The sequence below is a fragment of the Mobula birostris genome, chromosome 16 (genome assembly GCF_030028105.1).
Source record: "Mobula birostris isolate sMobBir1 chromosome 16, sMobBir1.hap1, whole genome shotgun sequence".
Taxonomy (NCBI): domain Eukaryota; kingdom Metazoa; phylum Chordata; class Chondrichthyes; order Myliobatiformes; family Myliobatidae; genus Mobula; species Mobula birostris.
Window position 1 is genome coordinate 63,588,475 of NC_092385.1, and position 23,848 is coordinate 63,612,322.

The 23,848-nt window shown below is 44.7% G+C and overlaps 1 protein-coding gene across 8 annotated transcripts in view; it reads left to right on the forward strand.

The window, feature by feature from the left end:
- LOC140211181 (voltage-dependent calcium channel subunit alpha-2/delta-2-like) overlaps positions 1-23,848 on the forward strand; it is a 1,200,890-nt gene that overhangs the window by 919,656 nt on the left and 257,386 nt on the right. For all 8 annotated transcript variants that reach the window (XM_072280736.1, XM_072280740.1, XM_072280737.1 and 5 more), the window contains 2 exons: positions 21,815-21,946; positions 22,380-22,437. In XM_072280736.1, coding sequence (XP_072136837.1) covers positions 21,815-21,946; positions 22,380-22,437 — 190 coding nt within the window. The remainder of the gene's footprint in view (positions 1-21,814; positions 21,947-22,379; positions 22,438-23,848) is intronic.

A 23,848-nucleotide genomic window follows, 5' to 3' on the forward strand; every position in this document is an offset into this window, starting at 1 on the left:
GTGCTGGATGCCAAGAGAGGGTAGAATGCCTACAAGATGGCTGTTTAGAGCAGCTTGTGGTTGAGCCCATTAGGAGATTGGGTGTATGTAACAAACCAGATACGTATGTTTAGAGAACTTAAGGTAAAGGAACCAACCTTAGGAAACAGTGATCATAATATGATAGAATTCACCTGGAGTTTGAGAGGGAGAACTTAAGTCAGATGTATCAGCATTATAGTGGAGTAAAGGGAATAACAGAGGTATGAGAGAGTAACTGGTCAAAGTTGATTAGAAGGGAACATTAGCAGGAATGAGGGTAGAACAACCATTTCTGGAGTTTCTGGGTGCAACTTACAAGTCATATCCCAAAGAAGAGGTATTCTAAAGGGAGGAAGATGCAACAAAAGCTAACATGGGAAGTCAAAGACAGCGTAAAAGCAAAAGAGAGGGCAATATAATAGAGCAAAAATTAGTAGGAAGTTAGAGCATTGGGAAGCTTTATAGCCAATGATATAAAATAGGATACCAAAAGTTTTATTCAGATATATAAAGTGTAAAACCGAAGCAAGAGTGGATATCGGACCACCAGAAAATGACGTTCTCAAGTTCACAGATGAGACGGCAGTGGTGGGGCTCATCACCAACAACATTGACATTGCCTGCAGAGGGGAGGTGAAAGAGCTCAAGGCCTGGTGTCAGGCAAATACTTTATACTTCATACTTTATTGTCGCCAAACGATTGAAACTAGAACGTACAATCATCACAGCGATATTTGATTCTGCGCTTCCTGCTCCCTGGATTACAAATCGATAGTAAATATTAAAAATTTAAATTATAAATCGTAAATAGAAAATAGAAAAATGGGAAGTAAGGTAGTGCAAAAAAACTGAGAGGCAGGTCCGGATATTTGGAGGGTACGGCCCAGATCCGGGTCAGGATCTGTTCAGCAATCTTATCACAGTTGGAAAGAAGCTGTTCCCAAATCTGGCCATACGAGTCTTCAAGCTCCTGAGCCTTCTCCCGGAAGGAAGAAGGACGAAAAGTGTGTTGGCTGGGTGGGTTGTGTCCTTGATTATCCTGGCAGCACTGCTCCGACAGCGTGCGGTGTAAAGTGAGTCCAAGGACGGAAGATTGGTTTGTGTGATGTGCTGCACCGTGTTCACGATCTTCTGCAGCTTCTTTCGGTCTTGGACAGAACAACTTCCATACCAGGTTGTGATGCACCCGAGAAGAATGCTTTCTATGGTGCATCTATAAAAATTAGTGAGGGTTTTAGGGGGCAGGCCAAATTTCTTTAGTTTTCTCAGGAAGTAAAGGTGCTGGTGGGCCTTCTTGGCAGTGAACCCTGCTTGGTTGGACCAAGTCAAGTCATTTGTGATATTGACCCCGAGGAACTTAAAGCTTTTGACCTGTTCCACTTGCGCACCACCGATGTAAGTTGGGTGGTGCAGTCCGCTACTCCTTCTGAAGTCAACAACCAATTCCTTCGTCTTGCAGACATTGAGGGATAGGTTATTGTCTTCGCACCATGCCACCAGGTTCTTAATTTCCTCGCTGTACTCAAACTCATCAAGAAAAAAATAATAATATTAATAAATAAAGGATGGGGTACGAAGGGGAGGTGGGGCATTAACGGAAGTTAGAGAAGTCAATGTTCGTGCCATCAGGTTGGAGGCTACCCAGACGGAATATAAGGTGTTGTTCCTCCAACCTGAGTATGGCTTCATCTTTACATTAGAGGAGGCTGTGGATAGACATATCAGAATGGGAATGGGATGTGGAATTAAAATGTGTGGCCACTGGGAGATCCTGCTTTCTCTGGTGGACAGAGCGTCGGTGTTCAGCGAAATGGTCTCCCAGCCTGCGTCGGGTCTCGCCAATATATAGAAGGCCGCATCGGGAGCACCGGACGCAGTATATCACCCCAGCCGACTCACAAGTGAAGTGTCACCTCACCTGTAAGGACTGTCTGGGGCCCTGAATGGTGGTAAGGGAGGAAGTGTAAGGGCATGTGCAGCACTTGTTCCGCTTACAAGGATAAGTGCCGGGAGGGAGATCGGTGGGGAGGGATGGGGGGAACGAATGGACAAGGGAGTCACGTAGGGAGCGATCCCTGCGGAAAGCAGAAAGCGAGGGGGGAGATGTGCTTAGTGGTGGGATCCCATTGGAGATGGCGGAAGTTACAGAGAATTATATGTTGAACCCGGAGGCTGGTGGGGTGGTAGGTGAGGACAAGGGGAAACCTATTCCTATTGGGGTGGCGGGATGATGGGGTGAGAGCAGATGTGCGTTAAATGGGGGAGGTGCGTTTGAGAGCAGAGTTGATGGTGGAGGAAGGGAAGCCCCTTTCTTTAAAAAAGGAGGACTTGTCCTTCGTCCCAGAATGAAAAGCTTCATCCTGAGAGCAGATGCGGCGAAGACGGAGGAATTGCGAGAAGGGGATGGCATTTTTGCAAGAGACAGGGTGAGAAGAGGATTAGTCCAGATAGCTGTGAGAGTCCGTAGGCTTATAGTAGACATCAGTAGATAAGCTGTCTCCGGAGATAGAGACAGAAAGATCTAGAAAGGAGAGGGAGGTGTCGGAAATGGGCCAGGTAAACTTGAGGGCAGGGTGAAAGTTGGAGGCAAAGTTAATGAAGTCAACGAGCTCAGCATGCGTGCAGGAAGCAGAGCCAATGCAGTCGTTGATGTAGCGAAGGAAAAGTTGGGGACAGATACCAGTATAGGCTTGGAGCATGGATTGCTACCAACCTTATTGTTCCCACACCCCGCACTTCCCGTTTCTACCTCCTACCCAAGATCCACAAACCCGCCTGTCCAGGTCAACCCATTGTCTCAGCTTGCTTCTGTCCCACCGAACTCATTTCTGCATATCTCGACAAAGTTTTATCCCCCCTTGCTCAATTCCTTCCCACCTATGTACGTGACACTTCTCACGCTCTGAACTTTTTCAATGATTTTAAGTTCCCTGGCCCCCACCGCTTTATTTTCACTATGGATGTCCAGTCCTTATATACCTCCATCCCCCACCAGGAAGGTCTCAAAGCTCTCCGCTTCTTTTTGGATTCCAGACCTAATCAGTTCTCCTCTACCACCACTCTCCTCCATCTAGCGGAATTAGTCCTTGCTCTTAATAATTTCTCTTTTGGCTCCTCGCACTTCCTCCAAACTAAAGGTGTAGCCATGGGCACTCGTATGGGTCCCAGCTATGCCTGCCTTTTTGTTGGATTTGTGGAACTACCACCATTGCTGGCAGTGCATTCCATGCACTCACTGCTCCCTGCATGAAAAACGTACCTCTGACATCTCCTTTGTACCTCCTTCCAAGCACCTTAAAACTATCCACCCTCATGTTAGCCATTTCAGCCCTGGGAAAAAGCCTCTGGCTATCCACACGATCAATGACTTACCTTGTCAGCCACAATTGCATAATCCTGCCTTTAGAATATTTCTTCTGTGCCTTCTGAATTTCCCCCAGAATCACCAGCCATTGTTGTTCTGCTGTCATCCTTGCTAGTGTCCCCTTCCAATCAACTTTGACCAGCACCTGTCTCCTGCCTCTGTAATTCCCTTTACTCTACTGTAATATACATCCAATTTTAGCTTCTACTTCTCAAACTGCAGGGTGTGTTCTATCATATTATGATCACTGACTCCTAAGGGTTTCTTTACCTTTAACTTCCTAATCAAATCTGGGTCATTACATAACAACCAATCCAGAATTGCCTTTCCACTATTGGGTTCAACCACAAACTTCTCTGGAAAGTCATCGCATAAGCTTTCTACAAATTCCCTCTCTGGATTTCCCTAATCTACCTGCATATTGAAATCCCCATGATTATCACAACATTGCCCTTTCTACATAACTTTTCTATCTTCCATTGTAATTTGTGGCTCACATCCTAGCTACTGTTCAGAGCCTGTATATAACTTCCATCAGGATCTTTTTACCCTTGCAGTTTCTTAACTCTACCCACAATGATTTTACATCTTCCAATCCTATTATGTTACTTCTTTCTCAAGATCTGATTTAAATTGTTACCATTAGAGCCACCCCACCCGCTCTGCCTATCTGCATGTCCTTTCAATAAAATGTGTATCCTTGAACGTTAAGCTCCCAACCATGATCTTCTTTCAGCCACGATTCAGTGACACCCACAACATCGTACCCGTCAATCCATAAGTGCACTACAAGATCACCTACCTTAGCCTGTATACTGTGTGCATTTAGATATAACACCTTCATTGCCCTTATTCATTTTGGCCCCCTGTTACACTTTAACTGATCCGACTGACTTCAGTTTTGCACTATCATCTGCTCATCCTTCATCACAGTCTGACTACGCACTGCATCTCCTTGTCTATCAATTACCCCATCCTCAGCCCCATCACTCCAGTTCCCAAACCCTGCCAAATTAGTTTAAACCCTCCCCAACAGCTCTAGCAAACTTGCCCGCAAGGAAATTAGTCCTCCTTGGGTTCAGGGATAACCTATCCTTTTTGTACAGGTCATACTTTTCCCAGAAGAGACCTCAAAGATCCAGTAATCTGAAACTCTGCTCCTTCCACCAATTCTTCAGCCACACATTCACCTGCCTAATCTTCCTGTTTTACCCTCACTGGCACATGGCAGAGGCAGCAATCCAGAGAATACTACCCTGCAGGTTCTGTTTTTCAGCCTTCTGCCTATCTTCGTATATTCTATCTTCAGGACCTCCTTCCTCTTCCTACCTATGCCATTGGTACCAATATATGAGTTCAGCACGGACTAGAAGGGCCGAGATGGCCTGTTTCCGAGCTGTAATTGTTATATGGTTATATACCGTGACTTCTGGCTGGTCACACTCCCCCTTTAGAATGCCGTGGACCTGATGCTGGCACCTGGGAGGGAACATACCTTCCACATGTCCACAGCATCTGCTTTCTGCTCCTCTAATATGGAATCCCCTATCACTACTGCAATCCTCTTCTCCTCCTTTCCCTTCTGAGCCACAGCCCCAGGCTGGTCACTGTGGCTTCCCTCTGGTAGATCATCACCCCTGTTCCCCCCAACAGTATGCAAAGTGATGTACTTATTATTGAGGGGAACGGTCACAAGAGTACTCTGCACTGGCTGCCTGTTCCCTTTCCTTCGCCTGATAGTCACCCAGGGACATGCCTTCTGCAATTTAAGGATGCCTACCTCCCTGTAGCTCCTATCCATCACCTCCTCAGTCTCTCGTGTGAGCCGAAGGTCATCAAGCTGCAGCTCCAGTTCCTTAATACAGTCTCTAAGGAGCTAATGGACTTCATGTGGATGTAGTTATCAGGGAGACTGGAGGTTTCCTAGAGTTCCCACATCTCACTCAAAGAACATACCACTGCCTCCAGATCATTTCTCACTGCACCAGCTATGTACCATCACGAAAAAAAACTTTCTAGAAACTTACTTAATTACTTGCTTAGAACTTCCACCGGTGCTTGCCCAAGCCTATTCTTAAATAAGTCTGCTGAGCCAAAGTGGGAACACTCTAACAATGCTCTACTCACGCGATGGCCATTCCAACAATCCCATGGGATTATTCCCGTACTGTCTGGATTAATACCATACTGTCTGGGATTAGTCCCGTATTGTCTCAGATTAGTTCCATACTGTCCGGATTAATGCCGTACTGTCTGGGATTCATCCCGTACTGTTTCAGATTAGTCCTATACTGTCTGGGATTGGTCCCATACTGTCTGGATTAATACCGTACTGTCTGGGATTAGTCCCGTACTGTTTCAGATTAGTCTCGTACTGTCTGGGATTAGTCCCGTATTGTCTCAGATTAGTCCCAAACTGTTTCAGATTAGTCCCGAGCTGTTTCAGATTAGTCCTGTACTGTCCGGGATTAGTCCCGTATTGTCTGGGATTAGTCCCGTATTGTCTCAGATTAGTCCCATACTGTTTCAGATTAGTCCCATACTGTTTCAGATTGATCCTGTACTGTCTGGGATTAGTCCCATGCTCTCTGGATTAATACCATACTGCCTCAAAGTGTCCCTTACTGTCCTAGATTAGTCCCATACTGTCTGTGATTAGTCCTTTAGAGTCCTGGATTAGTAGCATACTGTACAGGAATAGTACCATACTATCTGGGATTATTTCTGTATGGTCCTGGACTAGTACTATACTGTCCAGGATTTGTCCCGTACTGTCCTGGATTAGTACCATACACCCTGGGATTAGTCCTGCACTCCCTGTCACTGATGAGTCCTGTGGTAACTGTCTGCTCTCCTCATGTTTATTGTCCTGTGCCTGATTCACCATGACATTGACAGAACCTTCCCAACCTTGTCCTACTCTCCTAACTAGTCCCTTCATTAATGTTATAGACTGTATTCATCCTGTGTTGATTCCACTAGATGACCTTTGTATTGATTGTGTGCTGTCCTCATTCACCCAGTCTAATTTAGACCTGTGCTGCCACTCCCTAATTACTCATTTTGATCATCCCAGATTAGTCCCATACCATTTGTTACAGATTCCTCCACACGATGACTATCCCTTATTACTCCAGTATTTAGTATTCTGAATTAATCCTATTTTTATCATTCCTCACTTGTTCCACTCTAATTATCCCTGCCGACTAATCCTCATTTATTACCCAATGTTGAGTGTCCCTGAGTGATTGCTGAGTCTAATTGAAGGAAACTCTAAGGGGATGTCAGAGTTAAGTTTCTTTTACACAGAGAGAGGTGGGTGTGTGGCAGCCCTTCCAAGGGTGGAGGTAGAGAAAGATACATTAGGGATATTACAGAATCTCTTAGGTTGGCACATGAATGGTAGAGTAATGAGGGTTATGCAGGAGAAAAGGGTTAGATTGGCCTTGGAGTAGGTGAAAAGGTAAGCACAACATAGACTACTACGGTGCTGTCGTGTTCTATTTCCCATGTTTCATCAGCCCTGTGTAGATTAGTCATGACCTCTGTCCCAAATTAACTCTTTGCTGATCAGGGCTGTGCTGGCTTCCCCTAATTTGTCCCGTACTTAGATTCATTGATTACTCCTGTGTTTATTATCCCTGATTAGCCCACCCTGTCACTCCTGATTCCTCATTAATCCCTTATTTATTGTTGCTGATCAGTCCCACACTGACCCCCTCCCCACCAGCCCCACATTAGCTGTACGCTGACACTCCCCTGGTTAATGCTGCATTTACAGTGACTGATTAACCCTGTGTTTACAGTGCATGGCTAAACCCACCTTTAGAGTGTCTGGTTAACCCTGCGTTAACAGTGCATGTTTAGCCCTGTGTTTAGAATGTATGAGCAATCCTGTGTTTAGAGTGCATAGTTAACACTGTGTTTAGAGAACCTGGTTAACTTTGTGTTTAGAGTGCCTTGTTAATCCCACACAGCCTCTTCCTTACAGCATATTCCGCATTAGTTCAATGCTGTCCCTCTGCCCAGATTCCCTTGTTCCTGAATAGCCCCATGCTAACTCTCCCTGATTCACCCCATTTCGACAAGCCATGACTTTCACTGATTTCTCTCTAGCTGACTCTCCCTATCAGCTCATAATGAAATGTTCCTTATTATTCTTGACTGTTCTTCTGCTGCTCATCCTTAATTGAATCAGAATCAGAATCAGGTTTATTATCATGAAATTTGTCATTCTGGGGAAGCAGTACAGTGCAATGCATAAAATATACTATAAATTACAATAAGAAATACATAACAAGTATGCAAAGAGAACAACAACAGTGAGATAGTGTTTATGGATTGGTTCATTGCCCGTTCAGAAATCTGATGGCAGAGGGGGAAAAGCTGTTCCTAAAACATTGAGTGTGTGCCTTCAGGCTCCTGTGCCTCACCTCTGATGGTGGTATTGAGAAGAGGGCTTCTATTGGGTGGTGAAGGTCCTCCATGATGGAGGCTGCCTTTTTGCAGCATCATCTTTTGAAGATGTCCTCGATGGTGGGGTGAGCAGTGGCCATGAAGGAGCTGGCTCAGTCTGCAATGCTCTGCAGCATTTTCCAGTCCTCTGCACCGGCACCTCCACACCAGTGTAGCTGTAGAAATTTGTCAGAGCTTTTGGAGACAGACCAAATCTCCTCAAACTCATAATGAAATATAGTCACCGTCACTCATACCTCAATACAAGTTCTCCTTCTTGAAGGCTCCAGGCAGCCCCACTGCCTCTGACACACACTCCTAGCTATAGACTTTGAGAGTTGCCCTCCTAGTGTTTCACAAAGTCTCCATATTAGTCCTGTTTGCTTCTACTGGATGACAACGTTAGGAATCAAAAGATTGAGCATGGTGCGGCTAGAGTCCGAAACTGCATATACTTCAATGCAAGAAGTATCATAGGAAATTGGATCATAGTGCTGAAGATGAGGTAGCTGGTTTACAAACAGAGGCAATATGTAGTGAGGAGAGGCAAATTTTCAGTCTACAGGATGAGTTGCAACGTAAAAGGCAGACAAAATCAGAAAGGGTAAATACAGGGCAGAAGGTGTTATATTTGAATGTGCGCATTAGATTGAATAAGGTAGATGAACTTGTACCACAGTTGCAGATTGGTAGGTATAATGTTGTAGGCATCACTGAATCATGGCTGAAAAAAAATTATAGCTGGGAGCTTAATATCCAAGGATACACATTGTATTAAAAGGACAGGCAGCAAGGCAGAGGGGGTGGCATTGCTCTGTTGGTAAAAATGAATTCAAATCATTAGAAGGAGGTGAGATAGGGTTGGAAGGTGTTGAGTTGTTGTGGGTAGAGCTAAGGAACTGCAAGGGTAAAAAGGAGTTGTGTACAGATCCCCAAACTGTAGTAGAAATGTGGTCTACAAATTACAATGAGAGATAGAAAATACATGTCAAAAGGGCAATATTACAATACTCATGGAGGATTTCAATATGCAGGTAGATTGGGAAAATCAGATTGGTGCTGGATTCCTGGTGGGGTAATTTCCAGAATGGCTACAAGATGGCTTTTTAGTTGTGGTTGAGCCTACTTGAGCCCACTTGCTCTATTCTAGATTGGGTGTTGTGCAATGAACCAGAATTGATCAGAGAACTTATGATAAAGGAACCCTTCGGGGAAAGTGATCATAATAGAATCAAATTCACCCTTAAATTTGAGAAGGAGAGCTAAGGTCAGATGTATCAGTATTACAGTGGAGTAAAGGAACTACAGAGGCATGAGAGAGGAGTTAGCCGAATTGATTGGAAAAGAATACTGACAGGGATGATGGCAGAGCAGCAATTTCTGGAAGAAATTCAGAAGGCACAGGTTATACACATCCTAAAAAGGAAGAAATATACTTAAGGCAAGATGACACAACTATGGCCTACAAGAGAAGTCAAGGCCAACATATGAGCCAAAGAGAGGGCAAAAAATTACTGAAAAGTTAGAGTTTTAGAAAGCTTTTAAAAACCAACAGAAGGCAACTAAAAAAGTCCTAAGAAGGTAAAGATGGAATAAGAAAGTAAGCTAGCCAATAATATTAAAGAGGATACCAAAAGTTTCTTCATAAAGTGTAAAAGAGAGGCAAGAGTGGATATCAGACCACTGGAAAACAATGTTGGAGCGATGGTATTGGAGAACAACAAAATAGCAGATGAACTGAATGAGTATTTTGCATCAGTCTTCACTATGGAAGACACTAGCTGTATGTTGGAAATTGCAGGTGTCAAGGGTCATGAAGTATGTACCATAACTAGAGAGAAGGTTCTTGGTAGGGGAGGTCTGAAGTCAAGTCAAGTCACTTTTTATTGTCATTTCGACCATAACTGCTGGTACAGTACACAGTAAAAACGAGACAACATTTTTCAGGACCATGGTGCTACATGAACAATACAAAAACTACACTAAACTACGTAAAACACAAAACTACACTAGACTACAGACCTACCCAGGACTACATAAAGTGCACAAAACAGTGCAGGCATTACAATAAATCATAAACAAGACAATAAGCACAGTAGAGGGCAGTAGGTTGGTGTCAGTCCAGGCTCCGGGTATTGCGGAGTCTGATGACTTGGAGGAAGAAACTGTTACATAGTCTGGTCGTGAGAGCCCGAATACTTTGGTGCCTTTTGCCAGATGGCAGGAGGGAGAAGAGTTTGTATGAGGGGTGTGTGGGGTCCTTCATAATGCTGTGTGCTTTACGGATGCAGCGTGTGGTGTAAATGTCTCTAATGGTGGGAAGAGAGACCCCGATGATCTTCTCACTGACCTCACTATCCACTGCAGGGTCTTGCGATCCGAGATGGTGCAATTTCTGAACTAGGCAGTGATGCAGCTGCTCAGGATGCTCTCAGTACAACCTTTGTAGAATGTGGTGAGGATGGGGTGTGGGAGATGGACTTTTCTCAGCCTTTGCAGAAAGTAGAGACTCTGCTAGGCTTTCTTTGCTATGGAGCTGGTGTTGTGGAACCAGGTGAGATTCTCCGCCAGGTGAACACCAAGAAATTTGGTTCTCTTAACGTTCTCTATGGAGGAGTCGTCGATATTCAGCGGAGAGTGGTGGCTCTGTGTCCTCCTCAAGTCAACAAACATCTCTTTTATTTTGTTCACATTCAGTGACAGGTTGTTGGCTCTGCACCAGTCCGTTAGCCGCTGCACCTCCTGTCTGTATGCTGACTCATCATTCTTGCTGATGAGACCCACCACGGTCGTGTCATCGGTGAACTTGATGATGTGGTTCGAGCTGTGTGTTGCAGCACAGTCGTGGGTCAGCAGAGTGAACAGCAGTGGACTGAGCACACAGCCCTGGGGGGCCCCTGTGCTCAGTGTGATGGTGTCGGAGATGCTGCTTCCAATCCGGACTGACTGAGGTCTCCCAGTCAGGAAGTCTAGGATCCAGTTGCAGAGGGAGGTGTTCAGGCCCAGTAGGCTCAGCTTTCCAATCAGTTTCTGAGGAATGATTGTGTTGAATGCTGAACTGAAGTCTATGAATAGCATTCGAACGTACGTGTCTTTTTTGTCCAGGTGGGTTAGGGCCAGTTGGAGGGTGATGGCAATGGCGTCGTCTGTTGAACGGTTGGGTCGGTAGAAGGTAGAGAAGTCACCTGGATAAGATAGTGTACACCCCAGTGTTCTGAAAGAGATGGCTGGAAAGATTGTGAAGGCATTAGTAATGATCTGTCAAGAATCATTAGGTTCTGGAATGGTTCTAGAAGAATGGGAAATTGCAAATGTCACTCCATTCTTCAATTAAGGAATTAAGGGAAACAAGTAGTGAGATCATGGAAACTGTACAGATCGAAAAGGAGGAGGTCCTTGCTGTCTTGAGGAAAATTAAAGTGGATAAATGCCTGGGACCTGACAGGGTGTTCCCTCAGACCTTGAAGGAGACTAGTGTTGAAATTGCAGGGGCCCTGGCTGAAATATTTAAAATGTCGCTGTCTACAGGTGAGGTACCGGAGGATTGGAGAGTGGCTCATGTTGTTCCGTTGTTTAAAAAAGGATCGAAAAGTAATCCGGGAAATTATAGGCCAGTAAGTTTAACATCGGTAGTAGGTAAGTTATTGGAGGGAGTACTAAGAGACAGAATCTACAAGCATTTGGATAGACTGGGACTTATCAGGGAGAGTCAACATGGCTTTGTGCGTGGTAGGTCATGTTTGACCAATCTATTGGAGTTTGTCGAGGAGGTTATCAGGAAAGTGGATGAAGGGAAGGCAGTGGATATTGTCTACATGGACTTCAGTAAGGCCTTTGACAAGGTCCCACATGGGAGGTTAGTTAGGAAAATTCAGTCGCTAGGTATACATGGAGAGGTGGTAAATTGGATTAGACATTGGCTCGATGGAAGAAGCCAGAGAGTGGTGGTAGAGAATTGCTTCTCTGAGTGGAGGCCTGTGACTAGTGGTGTGCCACAGGGATCAGTCTGGGTCCGTTGTTATTTGTCATCTATATCAATGATCTGGATGATAATATGGTAAATTGGATCAGCAAGTTTGCTGATGATACAAAGATTGGAGGTGTAGTAGACAGTGAGGAAGGTTTTCAGAGCCTGCAGAGGGACTTGGACCAGCTGGAAAAATGGGCTAAAAAATGGTAGATGGAGTTTAATACTGACAAGTGTGAGGTATTGCACGTTGGAAGGACAAACCAACGTAGAACATACAGGGTTAATGGTAAGGCACTGAGGAGTGCAGTGGAACAGAGGGATCTGGGAATACAGATACAAAATTCCCTAAAAGTGGCGTCACAGGTAGATAGGGTCGTAAAGAGAGCTTTTGGTACATTGGCCTTTATTAATCAAAGTATTGAGTATAAGAGCTGGAATGTTACGATGAGGTTGTATAAGGCATTGGTGAGGCCGAATCTGGAGTATCGTGTTCAGTTTTGGTCACCAAATTACAGGAAGGATATAATTAAGGTTGAAAGAGTGCAGAGAAGGTTTACAAGGATGTTGCCGGGACTTGAGAAACTCAGTTACAGAGAAAGGTTGAATAGGTTAGGACTTTATTCCCTGGAGCGTAGAAGAATGAGGGGAGATTTGATAGAGGTATATAAAATTATGATGGGTATAGATAGAGTGAATGCAAGCAGGCTTTTTCCACTGAGGCAAGGGGAGAAAAAAACCAGAGGACATGGGTTTAGGGTGAGGGGGGAAAAGTTTAAAGGAAACATTAAGGGGGGCTTCTTCACACAGAGAGTGGTGGGAGTATGGAATGAGCTGCCAGACGAGGTGGTAAATGTGGGTTCTTTTTTAACGTTTAAGAATAAATTGGACAGATACATGGATGGGAGGTGTATGGAGGGATATGGTCCGTGTGTAGGTCAGTGGGACTAGGCAGAAAATGGTTCGGCACAGCCAAGAAAGGCCAAAAGGCCTGTTTCTGTGCTGTAGTTTCTATGGTTTCTATGGTTCAAGAAGGGGGAGAGGCAGAAGAAAGGAAACTATAAGCCAGTTAGTCTGACGCCAATGGTTGGGAAGATGTTGGAGTCGATTATTAAGGATGAAGTCTCAGAGTACTTGGAGGTACATGGTAAAATGGGTCGTAGATAGCATGGTTTCCTTGAGAGAAAATCTTCTCTGACAAATCTGTTGGAATTCTTTGAAGAAATAACAAGCAGGATAGACAAAGGAGAATCAGTGAATGTTGTGTACTTGAATTTCCAGAAGGCCTTTAACAAGGTGCCACATATGAAGCTGTTTAACAAGCTACAAGCCCATGGTATTGCAGGAAAGATTCTAGCATAGATAAAGCAGTGGCTGATTGACAAGAGGCAGAGTGGGAATAAAGGGAGCCTTTTCTGGTTGGCTGCCAGTGACTAGTAGGGTTCCACATGAGTCTGTGTTGGGACCGATTTTTTTTAATGTCATTCAGCTGTGAGATGGAATTGATGGTATTGTGGCCAAGTTTGCAGCTGGTATGAAGACAGGTGAGGGGCAGGTATTTTTGAGGAAGTAAAGAGGCTACAGAGGGACTTGAACAGATTAGGAGAATAGGCAAAGAAATGACAGTGTCGGGAAGTGTATGGTCAGGCACTTTGGTAGGAGAAATGAAAGCGTTGACTCTTTTTTAATTGGAGAGAAAATATAAAAACTGGGCTGCAAAGGGACTTGGTTAATTTGCAGGTTGAATCTGTGGTGATGAAGGCAAATGCAATGTTAGCATTCATTTCAAGGGGACTAGAATATAAAAGCAAGGATGTAATGTTGAGACTTTAAAAAGCACTTGTGAGGTCTCACTTAGATAATTATGAGCAGTTTAGGGTGCCATATCCTAGAAAGGATGTGCTGAAACTGGAGAAGGTTCAAAGAAGGTTCACAAAAATGACCCCAGCATTGTCATTTGAAGAGTGTTTGATGGCTCATAGCCATCTAGAATTCAGAAGAATGAGGGGTGACCTCATTGAATCCTATTGAATGGTGAAAGGCCTTGATAGAGTGGATGTGAAGAGGATGTTTCCTATGGTGGGAGAGTCTAAGACCTGAGGACACAGCCTCAGAATAGAGGGGCGTACTTTTAGAATGGAGATGAGGAGGAATTTCTTTAGGCAGAGAGAGGTGAATCTGTGGAATTCTTTGCCACAGGAAGCTGTATATTTAAGGCAGAGGTTGATAGATTCTTGATTGGTCAGGGCATGAAAGGATATGGCGAGAAGGCAGGAGATAGGGGCTGAGAGAAAAATTAGATCAGCCATGGTGAAAAGGTGGAACAGACTAGATGGGCCAAATGGCCTAATTCTGCTCCTATATCTTATGGTCTTATGGATGACCCTTTTCTGACTGTGAGCTGTCTCCATTCACCCATACAGTCTGTACCTGATCAGTCTTGTACTGAATAACTTTAGATCCATAATGCCACTCCCTAGTTCAAAATTCAAATTTCAAAGAAACTTTATTATCAAAGTACATATGTGTTACTATGTCCTACCTTGAGATCAATTTCCTTGCAGACATTCACAGGAAAATAAAGAAATACAATAGAATTTATAAAAAACTATAAATAACAAAGACTGACAAACAACCATTATGCAAAAGAAGACAAATAGTGCCGATAATTTTTAAAATGTAAATAAATAATCATGGTCATAGTCATAGTCATAGTTGTACTTTATTGATCCCGGGGGAAATTGGTTTTCATTACAGTTGCACCATAAATAATAAATAGTAATTAAACCATGAGTAGTTAAATAGTAATATGTAAATTATGCCAGGAAATAAGTCCAGGACCAGCCTATTGGCTCAGAGTGTCTGACCCTCCAAGGGAGGAGTTGTAAAGTTTGATGGCCACAGGCAGGAATGACTTCCTATGACGATCTGTGTTGCATCTCGGTGGAATGAGTCTCTGGCTGAATGTACTCCTGTGCCCAACCAGTACATTATGTAGTGGATGGGAGACATTGTCCAGGATGGCATGCAACTTGGACAGCATTCTCTTTTCAGACACCACCATCAGAGAGTCCAGTTCCATCCCCACAACATCACTGGCCTTACGAATGAGTTTGTTGATCCTGTTGGTGTCTGCTACCCTCAGCCTGCTGCCCCAGCACACAACAGCAAACATGATAGCACTGGCCACCACAGACTCGTAGAACATCCTCAGCATCGTCCGGCAGGTTAAAGGGCCTCAGTCTCCTCAGGAAATAGAGACGGCTCTGACCCTTCTTATAGACAGCTTCAGTGTTCTTTGACCAGTCCAGTTTATTCTCAACTCGTATCCCTAGGTATTTGTAATCCTCCACCATGTCCACACTGACCCCCTGGATGGAAACAGGGGTCACCGGTACCTTAGCTCTTCTCAGGTCTACCGCCAGCTCCTTAGTATTTTTCACATTAAGCTGCAGATAATTCTGCTCACACCATGTGACAAAGTTTCCTACCGTAGCCCTGTACTCAGCCTCATCTCCCTTGCTGATGCATCCAACTATGGCAGAGTCATCCGCAAACTTCTGAAGATGTCAAGACTCTGTGCAGTAGTTGAAGTCCGAGGTGTAAATGGTGAAGAGAAAGGGAGACAAGACAGTCCCCTGTGGAGCCCCAGTGCTGCTGATCACTCTGTCAGACACACAGTGTTGCAAGCACACGTACTGTGGTCTGCCAGTCAGGTGATCAAGAATCCATGACACCAGAGAAGCATCCACCTGCATCGCTGTTAGCTTCTCCTCCAGCAGAGCAGGGCGGATGGTGTTGAAAGCACTGGAGAAGTCAAAAAACATGACCCTCACAGTGCTCGCTGGCTTGTCCAGGTGGGCGTAGACACGGTTCAGCAGGAAGACAATGGCATCCTCAACTCCTAGTCGGGGCTGGTAGGCGAACTGGAGGGGATCTAAGTGTGGCCTGACCATAGGCCGGAGCAGCTCCAGAACAGGTCTCTCCAGGGTCTTCATGATGTGGGAGATCAATGCCACCGGTCTGCAGTCATTGAGGCCGCTGGGGCGCGGGTCTTTGGCACAGGGACGAGGCAGGATGTCTTCCACAGCACAGGAACCCTCCGGAGCCTCAGGCTCAGGTTGAATATATGGTGAAGTACTCCACATAGCTGAGGGGCACAGGCTTTGAGCACCCTGGTACTGACACCATCCGGTCCTGCAGCCTTGCTTGGGTTGAGACGTTTCAGCTGTCTTCTCACCTGTTCAGCTGTGAAACCCACCGTGGTGGTTTCGTGTGGGGAAGAGGTATAGTCATGAGAGCAGGGTGGGGGACTGTGAGGAGGGGTAGGAGGGGAGAGTGGAATATGTGTTGATTGGGGGCCGACAACAGATGGCTCATGTGGGGGATGGGCAGGAGCCACAATGTCAAATCCGTTAAAGAACAGGTTAAGTTCGTTGGCCCTGTCCACACTGCCTTCAGCTTCTCTGTTGCTAGTTTGCCGGAACTCAGTGATGGTCCTCATCCCCCTCCAGACCTCTCTCATGTTGTTCTGCTGGAGTTTCCACTCAAGCTTCCTCCTGTACCTGTCTTTAGCCTCCCTGATCCTGGCTTTCAGATCCCTCTGTATTGCCCTCAGCTCCTCCCTATTTCCATCTCTAAACGTCCTCTTTTTAGCATTCAGGATGTCCTTAATGTCCTTTGTTACCCATGGCTTGTTACTTGAATAACAAAGGACAGTTCTTGTCGGAACATTGCAGTCCACACAGAAGTTGATGTAATCAGTGATGCACTCTGTGAGCCCATCAATATCCTCTCCATGTGGCTCACAGAATGCCTGCCAGTCTGTCACCTCAAAACAACCCTGGAGCGCCTCATAAGCCTCCTCTGACCATTTTCTCACTGTCCTCGAGGTTGCAGGTTTACTCTTCACCAGAGGCACGTAGCAGGGTTTTAGATGCACCAGGTTGTGATCTGACCTTCCCAGTGGGGGGAGGGGAGAGGAGCTGTATGCATCCTTAACGTTAGCATACATCAAATCCAGAGTCCCCTCCCCTCTGGTTGTTCAGCTCACATACTGTGTGAAGTTGGGCAGTGTTCTAGCCATGGTAACATGGTTGAAGTCACCCGAGATGGTAATGAGGGCACTCGGGTGCTGGGTTTGTAATCTGGCTATGACGGTGTAAATGATGTTACACGCCGATGTCGGGTTGGCAGAGGGAGAGATGTACACAACAACCACAATTGCATGCGAGATTTCCCTTGGCAAATAACATGGCCGGAGTCCAACAGCAAAAAAGTTCAATATCCGGGCTACAAACACGTCCCTTGATCGTAATATGCCCAGGATTGCATCATATGTTGTTTACCAGAACCGCCAGCCCCCCTCCTTTACGCTTACTGCTCTCCATGCAATTTCGGTCAGCTCGAACGGTCTGGAAGCCCTCTATGGAAACGCTTTGATCGGGTATGTCCTCGTGCAGCCACATCTCAGTAAAACACATGACACTGCTGTCCCAAAATATTCTCTGACTCCTGACAAGCGCCGTCAGTTCGTCCATTTTATTCCCCAGCAATCTCACATTTCCCATGATGAGAGAGGGGAGACACAGCTTATAACTTCTCTTCTCCATAAGCCTCTGTTGTCTCGACCCGGTCCTCTTCCCTCCCCTTTTTGATCCCCCTCTGCATCCTCTGTGTGTTTTCCTCCAGAATAGAGAGCATGTGTTGCTGAACCCTTGAAAATGAGTCCATAGTTTCCGTGATCAGTTTAGCGTTGAGGTGAATGAAGTTATCAGTGCCAATTTAGGAGTATGATGGTTGAAGGTAATGACTGTTCCTGAACCTGGAGGTGTGGGACCTCAGGCTCCTGTAACTCCTGTGCAAAGAGAGGTAGATGTGAGGAGAGAGCATAGCCTGGTTGGTGGGGCTCCTTGATATTGGATGCTGCTTTCTTGTGGCAGTGCTCTTTGTAAATGTGCTCAATGGTGGGGAGGGCTTTGCCTGTGATGACTGGGCTGTAATTACCCTGTTGTATTACCCCTGATGTCAAATGTTCTACATTCAGGCCACTTCCTCTTCCACTGGCACCTCAGGGTATCAGAGTCAGTAGCTGGGGTGTGCTCCAACCCTGTCGTGGTGTGAGTGAGAGATGAGGCTGGAGTTCTCTCTCACAGCTGGGTGAAGTGCTAGTAGCTCATGAAGTTCATTTGGGGGCTTTCTCATTACTGCACCACTTCCCCAGACAGAAAGTATTTGTCAAAGTTGCATGCGCATTTGAAAAATTACCATGTTTTCTTTTCAAACAGCATCGAGGCAATGCATTGTTTTAAAATCTCTGTTTAGGAGCATGTGAACATATAGGTCCCAGTATGAAAGAGTTAAAATATATGCTTCATGTTCTGAAATAATTGGTGATCTGTTGGCTACATTCTTCAGTCTTGGACAGAATTCTGAACTCTTGGATTGTTGCCAGTTGGTATTAGTGGCAGTTATTACAGCACCACCTGGGGTTCAAATCCGTCTCTACCTGTAAGGAGTTTGTACATTCTCCCTATGGCCACATGGGTTTCCCCAAGTGCTCCAGTTTCCTCCCACAGTCCAAAGACGTGCAGGTTAGTCAGTTAATTCGTCACAAGTGTGGCATGGGCTCATTGGGCTGGAGAGGGCCTGTTACTCTGCTGTATCTGTAAATTTAAAAAATGTCATCTATTTCAAGATATAGTAAAAAGGTTTTGTTTGCATGCCATCCATCAAGATAGTAAAAACAAAACAGAATGCAGAACATAGTGTGGCAACTACAGAGAAGGTGTAAACAATAAAGGTGCAATGACCGCAGTGTGATAGGTTGGGAGATCAAAAGTACATCTTTATCCTACCAGCTCTGATGAAATTCAGATAGAAACTGCCCTTGAATCTAGTTGTGTGTTCTCGAGCTTGGAGGAAGGAGAAGAGCGAATGACTAGGCTAAGAGAGGTCTTTGTTTTATAAGACCTTAAGACATAGGAGCAGAATGAGGCCACTCAACCATTAGTCAGTGGTGGAGGCAGATACATTAGTGAAATTTAAGAGACTACTAGACAGGTATATGCAGGGACTTAAGGTGGGGTGTTATATGGGAGGCAGTGTTTAAGGGTTGGCACAACATTGTGGGCTGAAGGGCCTGTACTGTGCTGTACTATTCTATGTTCTGTGTTCTAAGTCTGCTCCGCTAGTCCATCATAGCTGATGCCGGATTCCACTCCAACCTCTACGCCTGCCTTCTCACCATACCATTTGGTGCCCTGACCAATCAGGAAATTGTCAGCTTCCACCTTAAATATAGACACTGACGCAGCCTCCACTGCTGTCTGTGGCAGAGCATTCCACAGATTTACCACTCTCTGGATAAAAAAAATTCCTTCTTCCTCCCCTCTAAAAGGTCGCCCTCAATTTTGAGGCTGTGCCCTCTAGTTCTGGATACCCCCACCATAGGAAACATCCTTTCCACATCCACCCTATCTAGTACTTTCAACATTCGGTGGGTTTCAATGAGATCCCCCGGCATTCCAGAATACAGATCCAAAGCTGCCTCATATGTTAACCCCTTCATTGGTGGAATCATCCTCATGAACCGCCACTGAGATAAGGAGCCCAAAACTGTTCACAATATTCCAATTGTGGCCTGACTAGGGTCTTATAAAGGCTCAAAATTATCTTCTTGTTTTTATATTCTCCACCCCCCCCCCGAAATAAATGCCAGCATTGCATTTACCACAGACTCAACCTGTAAATTAACCTTCTGGGAGTCTTGCACAAGGACTTCCAAGTCTTCTGCACCTCTGATGTTTGAACCTTCTCCCCATTTAGATAATAGCCCACACTATTGTTCCTTTTACCAAAATCCATTATCATACATTTCCCAAAACTATATTCTAGAAACATAGAAACATAGAAAATAGGTGCAGGAGTAGGCCATTCGGCCCTTCGAGCCTGCACCACCATTTATTATGATCATGGCTGATCATCCAACTCAGAACCCCGCCCCATCCTTCCCTCTGCCACAGTTTTGTCAATTCTTCCAATTTGTCTTACAATGCTTCCTCAGCACTACCTACCCCTCCACCTATCCTCGCGTCATCCGCAAATTTTGCCACAAAGTATTAATTCCATTATCCAAATCATTGACAAACAATGTGAAAAGTAGCGGTCCCAATACTGACCCCTGAGGAACACCACTTGTCACCGGCAGCCAACCAGAAAAGACCCCTTTTATTCCCACTCACTGCCTCCTGCCTGTCAGCCATTACTCTATCCATGCCAGTATCTTTCCTGTAATGCATGGGATTTTATCTTATTAAACAGCCTCATGTGTGGGACCTTATCAAATGCCTTCTGAAAATCTAAGTAAATGACATCCACTACCTCTCCTTTGTCCACACTGCTTGCTACTTCCTCAAAGACCTCTAACAGATTTGTTAGGCAAGATTTCCCTTCACAGAAACCATGCTGACTTTGACTTATTTTATCATTAGTCTCCAAGTATCCCGAAACCTCATCCTTAATAATAGACTCCAACACTTTCCCAACCACTGAGGTTAGGCTGACTGGCCTATAATTTCCTTTCTTTTGCCTTCCTCCCTTCTTAAAGAGTGGAGTGACATTTGTAATCTTCCAGTCCTCTGGTACCATGCCAGAATCAAGTGATTCTTGAAAGATCATGACTAATGCATCCGTTATCTCTTCAACAACCTATGTTGGCTGCTTTCCTGCAGCGGGAAGTATAGAAGGAGCCAGTGGAGGTAATATTGGTTCATGTAATGGCTGGATTGGAATTCCGTCCACTGGAAATCTTAGCAAATCTCTGCAATTTCTTGCAGTCTTGGACAGAGCTGTAGCCGTACCAAGCTGTGATGCATTTGGGTAAGATTGTTTCCGCAGTATATCTGTAAACACTGGTAAGAGTCATCAGGGATATGTTCAATTTCCTTAGCCATTTGAGAAGGTAAAGCTGTTGGTGTGCTTTCTTGTCCCTAGTATCCATGTGATTAGAACAGGACAATTTTATTTAAGGCTACTTTACACATGAGCTTGTTTATTATGATTGCTTTGTACAATAAAATCATTGTGTTCTTTTGAAAATGATGTCTCTGTTATATAGTTACTTGCACATAGACTATCTCCAGGTTACAGACACTTGACTTATGGACAGCTCTACATATGAATGAGCTGCCATAAGTTATTTCATTGAAAAGTCTGATGTACAAATGTTCAACAGAACTAGTACATACAGTATTCCTACTCCATTTTTAGTAAGTGCTTTTTCTTATTAGTTTAATGTGATGCCATTCATTATAATACTGTGGAGGAGTGATTACCATATCGAGGGACTTTTATGTATTTTCTGACTTACCGATAAAATGAGCTTCTGTTTGTTGGTAAAGGTCAGAATTATTCACTACGGGTGTACTCTGTAAGTGGTATCGTCAAAGGGCATAGAGGCATAGTGACAACATTATTTCAGATGCTGTGACCTCCTTGCTGTTATAGTTAATTAAAATAAATCATTTCATTCAAAACTCCTGTAATGCCACTGTAAGTAGAAATTTCCAGAACACAGAACATAGAACACAGGGCGCAGTATAGGCCCTTCAGCCCACAATGTTGTACCAACTTTATAAACTGAGGTCAATCTAACTCTTCCCTCCTACATAACCTTCCATTTTCCTATCATCCATGTGCCTATCTGAGAGTTCCTTAAATGCCCCTAATGTATCTGCATCTGCCACCACCCCTGTGTGAAAAACAAATTACCTCTGTCATATCCACTATGCTCTCCTCCAGTCACCTTTACATTATACCCCATTGTATTAGCCATTTCTTCCCTGGGATTAAAAAGTGTAGCTATCCACTCGACCTATGCGTCTTATCAGCACTTAGGACTGTCCCAGGACAACCCTTGGTATGCATTCTTCTGTCATTAGTTACTGAGCAATGGTAGAATTTTGGTAACCATGTATTGTTGCTTCCAATATCTTTTCTGATTTCAGCGACAGTTATCCTCAATGAGTTGAACTGGACAGCAGCCCTGGAGGACGTGTTCAAACGCAATCGTGAGGATGACCCTTCGCTACTCTGGCAGGTGTTTGGAAGTGCCACAGGTGTCACCAGGTATTACCCAGGTATGTCACGTGTATCAGGCAATGCAATTAACTCATTGCCTTGTCATGCCATGCAAACTGCGAGTAACTTTGCTACTGAGTTAAGGGACACACATTTCTCAACACATCTCCTCTTGGCACTCTTGCTCAGATCCTCACCATTCATTTAGACGGTTGTAGAGCCATCACAATGAAACAAAAATCCTTTGAGTAGTGAAAACTGGCCTCTGCCCTCAGTTCTCATGGAGCGGTTTCTGCACTGAGAGTTGCACCTAACAGACATCTCACCTAGGCTCTGCCTGATCATAACTCAGGAGCGTCACTGAAAATTCATCAGAAGAATCCTAATGGGACATGGAATGGAATTAACCAAGTGTTGGTTCACAGTTTGCATATGCTTACTCTCTCATCCATGTCACCAGTTTACCTTTGTAACTGTTTGTGTTCTTTGCAGCAACTCCCTGGGGCCTGCCCAATAAGATTGATCTGTATGATGTACGACGGAGACCCTGGTGAGTGACAGAGCACTGCAAAAATGTCCATGACTTCAGTAGAATGAGGGTGGCCTGATAGCGTAGCAGTAAGTGCAACACTTTACAGTCTACCAGCTGTAAGATCGAGCTTCAGTTCCCTCTGCTGTCTATGAGGAGTACGTATGTATATGCGTTCTCCTGGTGACCGCTTGGATTTCTTCCAGGTGCTCCCGCTTTGACCCACAGTCCAAGGAAGTACGGTTAGGGTTAGTGAGTTGTGGGCATGTTCTGTAGGCAATCCTCACTGATTTGATTTGATGCATTTCACTGTATGTGTTGCTGTTTTAATCTCAGTGTGTCAAATAAAGCTAATCTCTTCAACCTGATGGTAAATTGGGTTATGCTGAATTACATCATTAATGAAAATCACAGTGGTGCAGCTGGTAGAACCACCGCCTCACTGCTCTGATGACCCAGGTTCGATCCTGACCTTGGGTGCTGGGGAAGGATAGGTTACATGGGAATTAGTGGGAAAATGGGATTATTTGAGGGGCTGAATAGCCTACATGTCTTCATGTATGAAAATATGTTTGTCTGAAGATAATACAGTGGATCCCCATTAATTGAGACAGCCGCTTGTTTGGAACAACTCTTAAAGAACAAAACTTATCGAGAAAATAGCCAGGATTCATTTCATTTATTTGGTACACGATGCTGCTTAATTGGGGCAGGAGACTGTTGCTGAACAGTTTCTAACCAGCATGAACTTGTGTGGCAATTAGACACTACACCATGCTTAGATCAAACACTTTTTAAATAGTGTCAGATGCATGTGCTCCTTTTCAAAAAGCAGTGATCTTTGTCACTGATCGTTGGTGAGAAATACGCAATAACTGTTTTGCTCACTGTGGTTTCAAGCATTCAGACTTGGAGATGCCAGAAACAGTCAGGAGTGAAAATGAAACAATTTCACTACTTCAGAAAGTTAGGAATCACAAAGAACTTGAGGGTATCAACAATCATCTTGTTTTTTTTCAATGAAAATGAAGATTTGGAGGATGCAATCGTTGAAGGCAGAGGCAGTCCATTATCTGCAGTAGGTGTCTGTGCTGACTTTATTCCTTTGGTGGTTGTCCGTCATACCCAACTATGTTAGTAAACCTGTGCAGGAGAGTTTTTAAAGTAGTTCCACTCTCTCGACCTTGGAAGACCGGGTCCAGTGGTACGAGCAGTCGTCACAACTGGGGTTTTCCCTAGTTGCAGTGGATGGCCTTGACTACTCCTGCACCTTGTTGTGCCTTTTGCTCTCCATGGAGTGTTCCGGAACCTTCTTCCTGGCTGTTGGATTTCACTGTAGATCTCATCTGCCCAGTCTGCCGGAGTTGACTTAACATGCTAGGACAGGCATGTCCCTATTTCTCCAGGGAATGAGGCCTGCTGGCTACTCTCA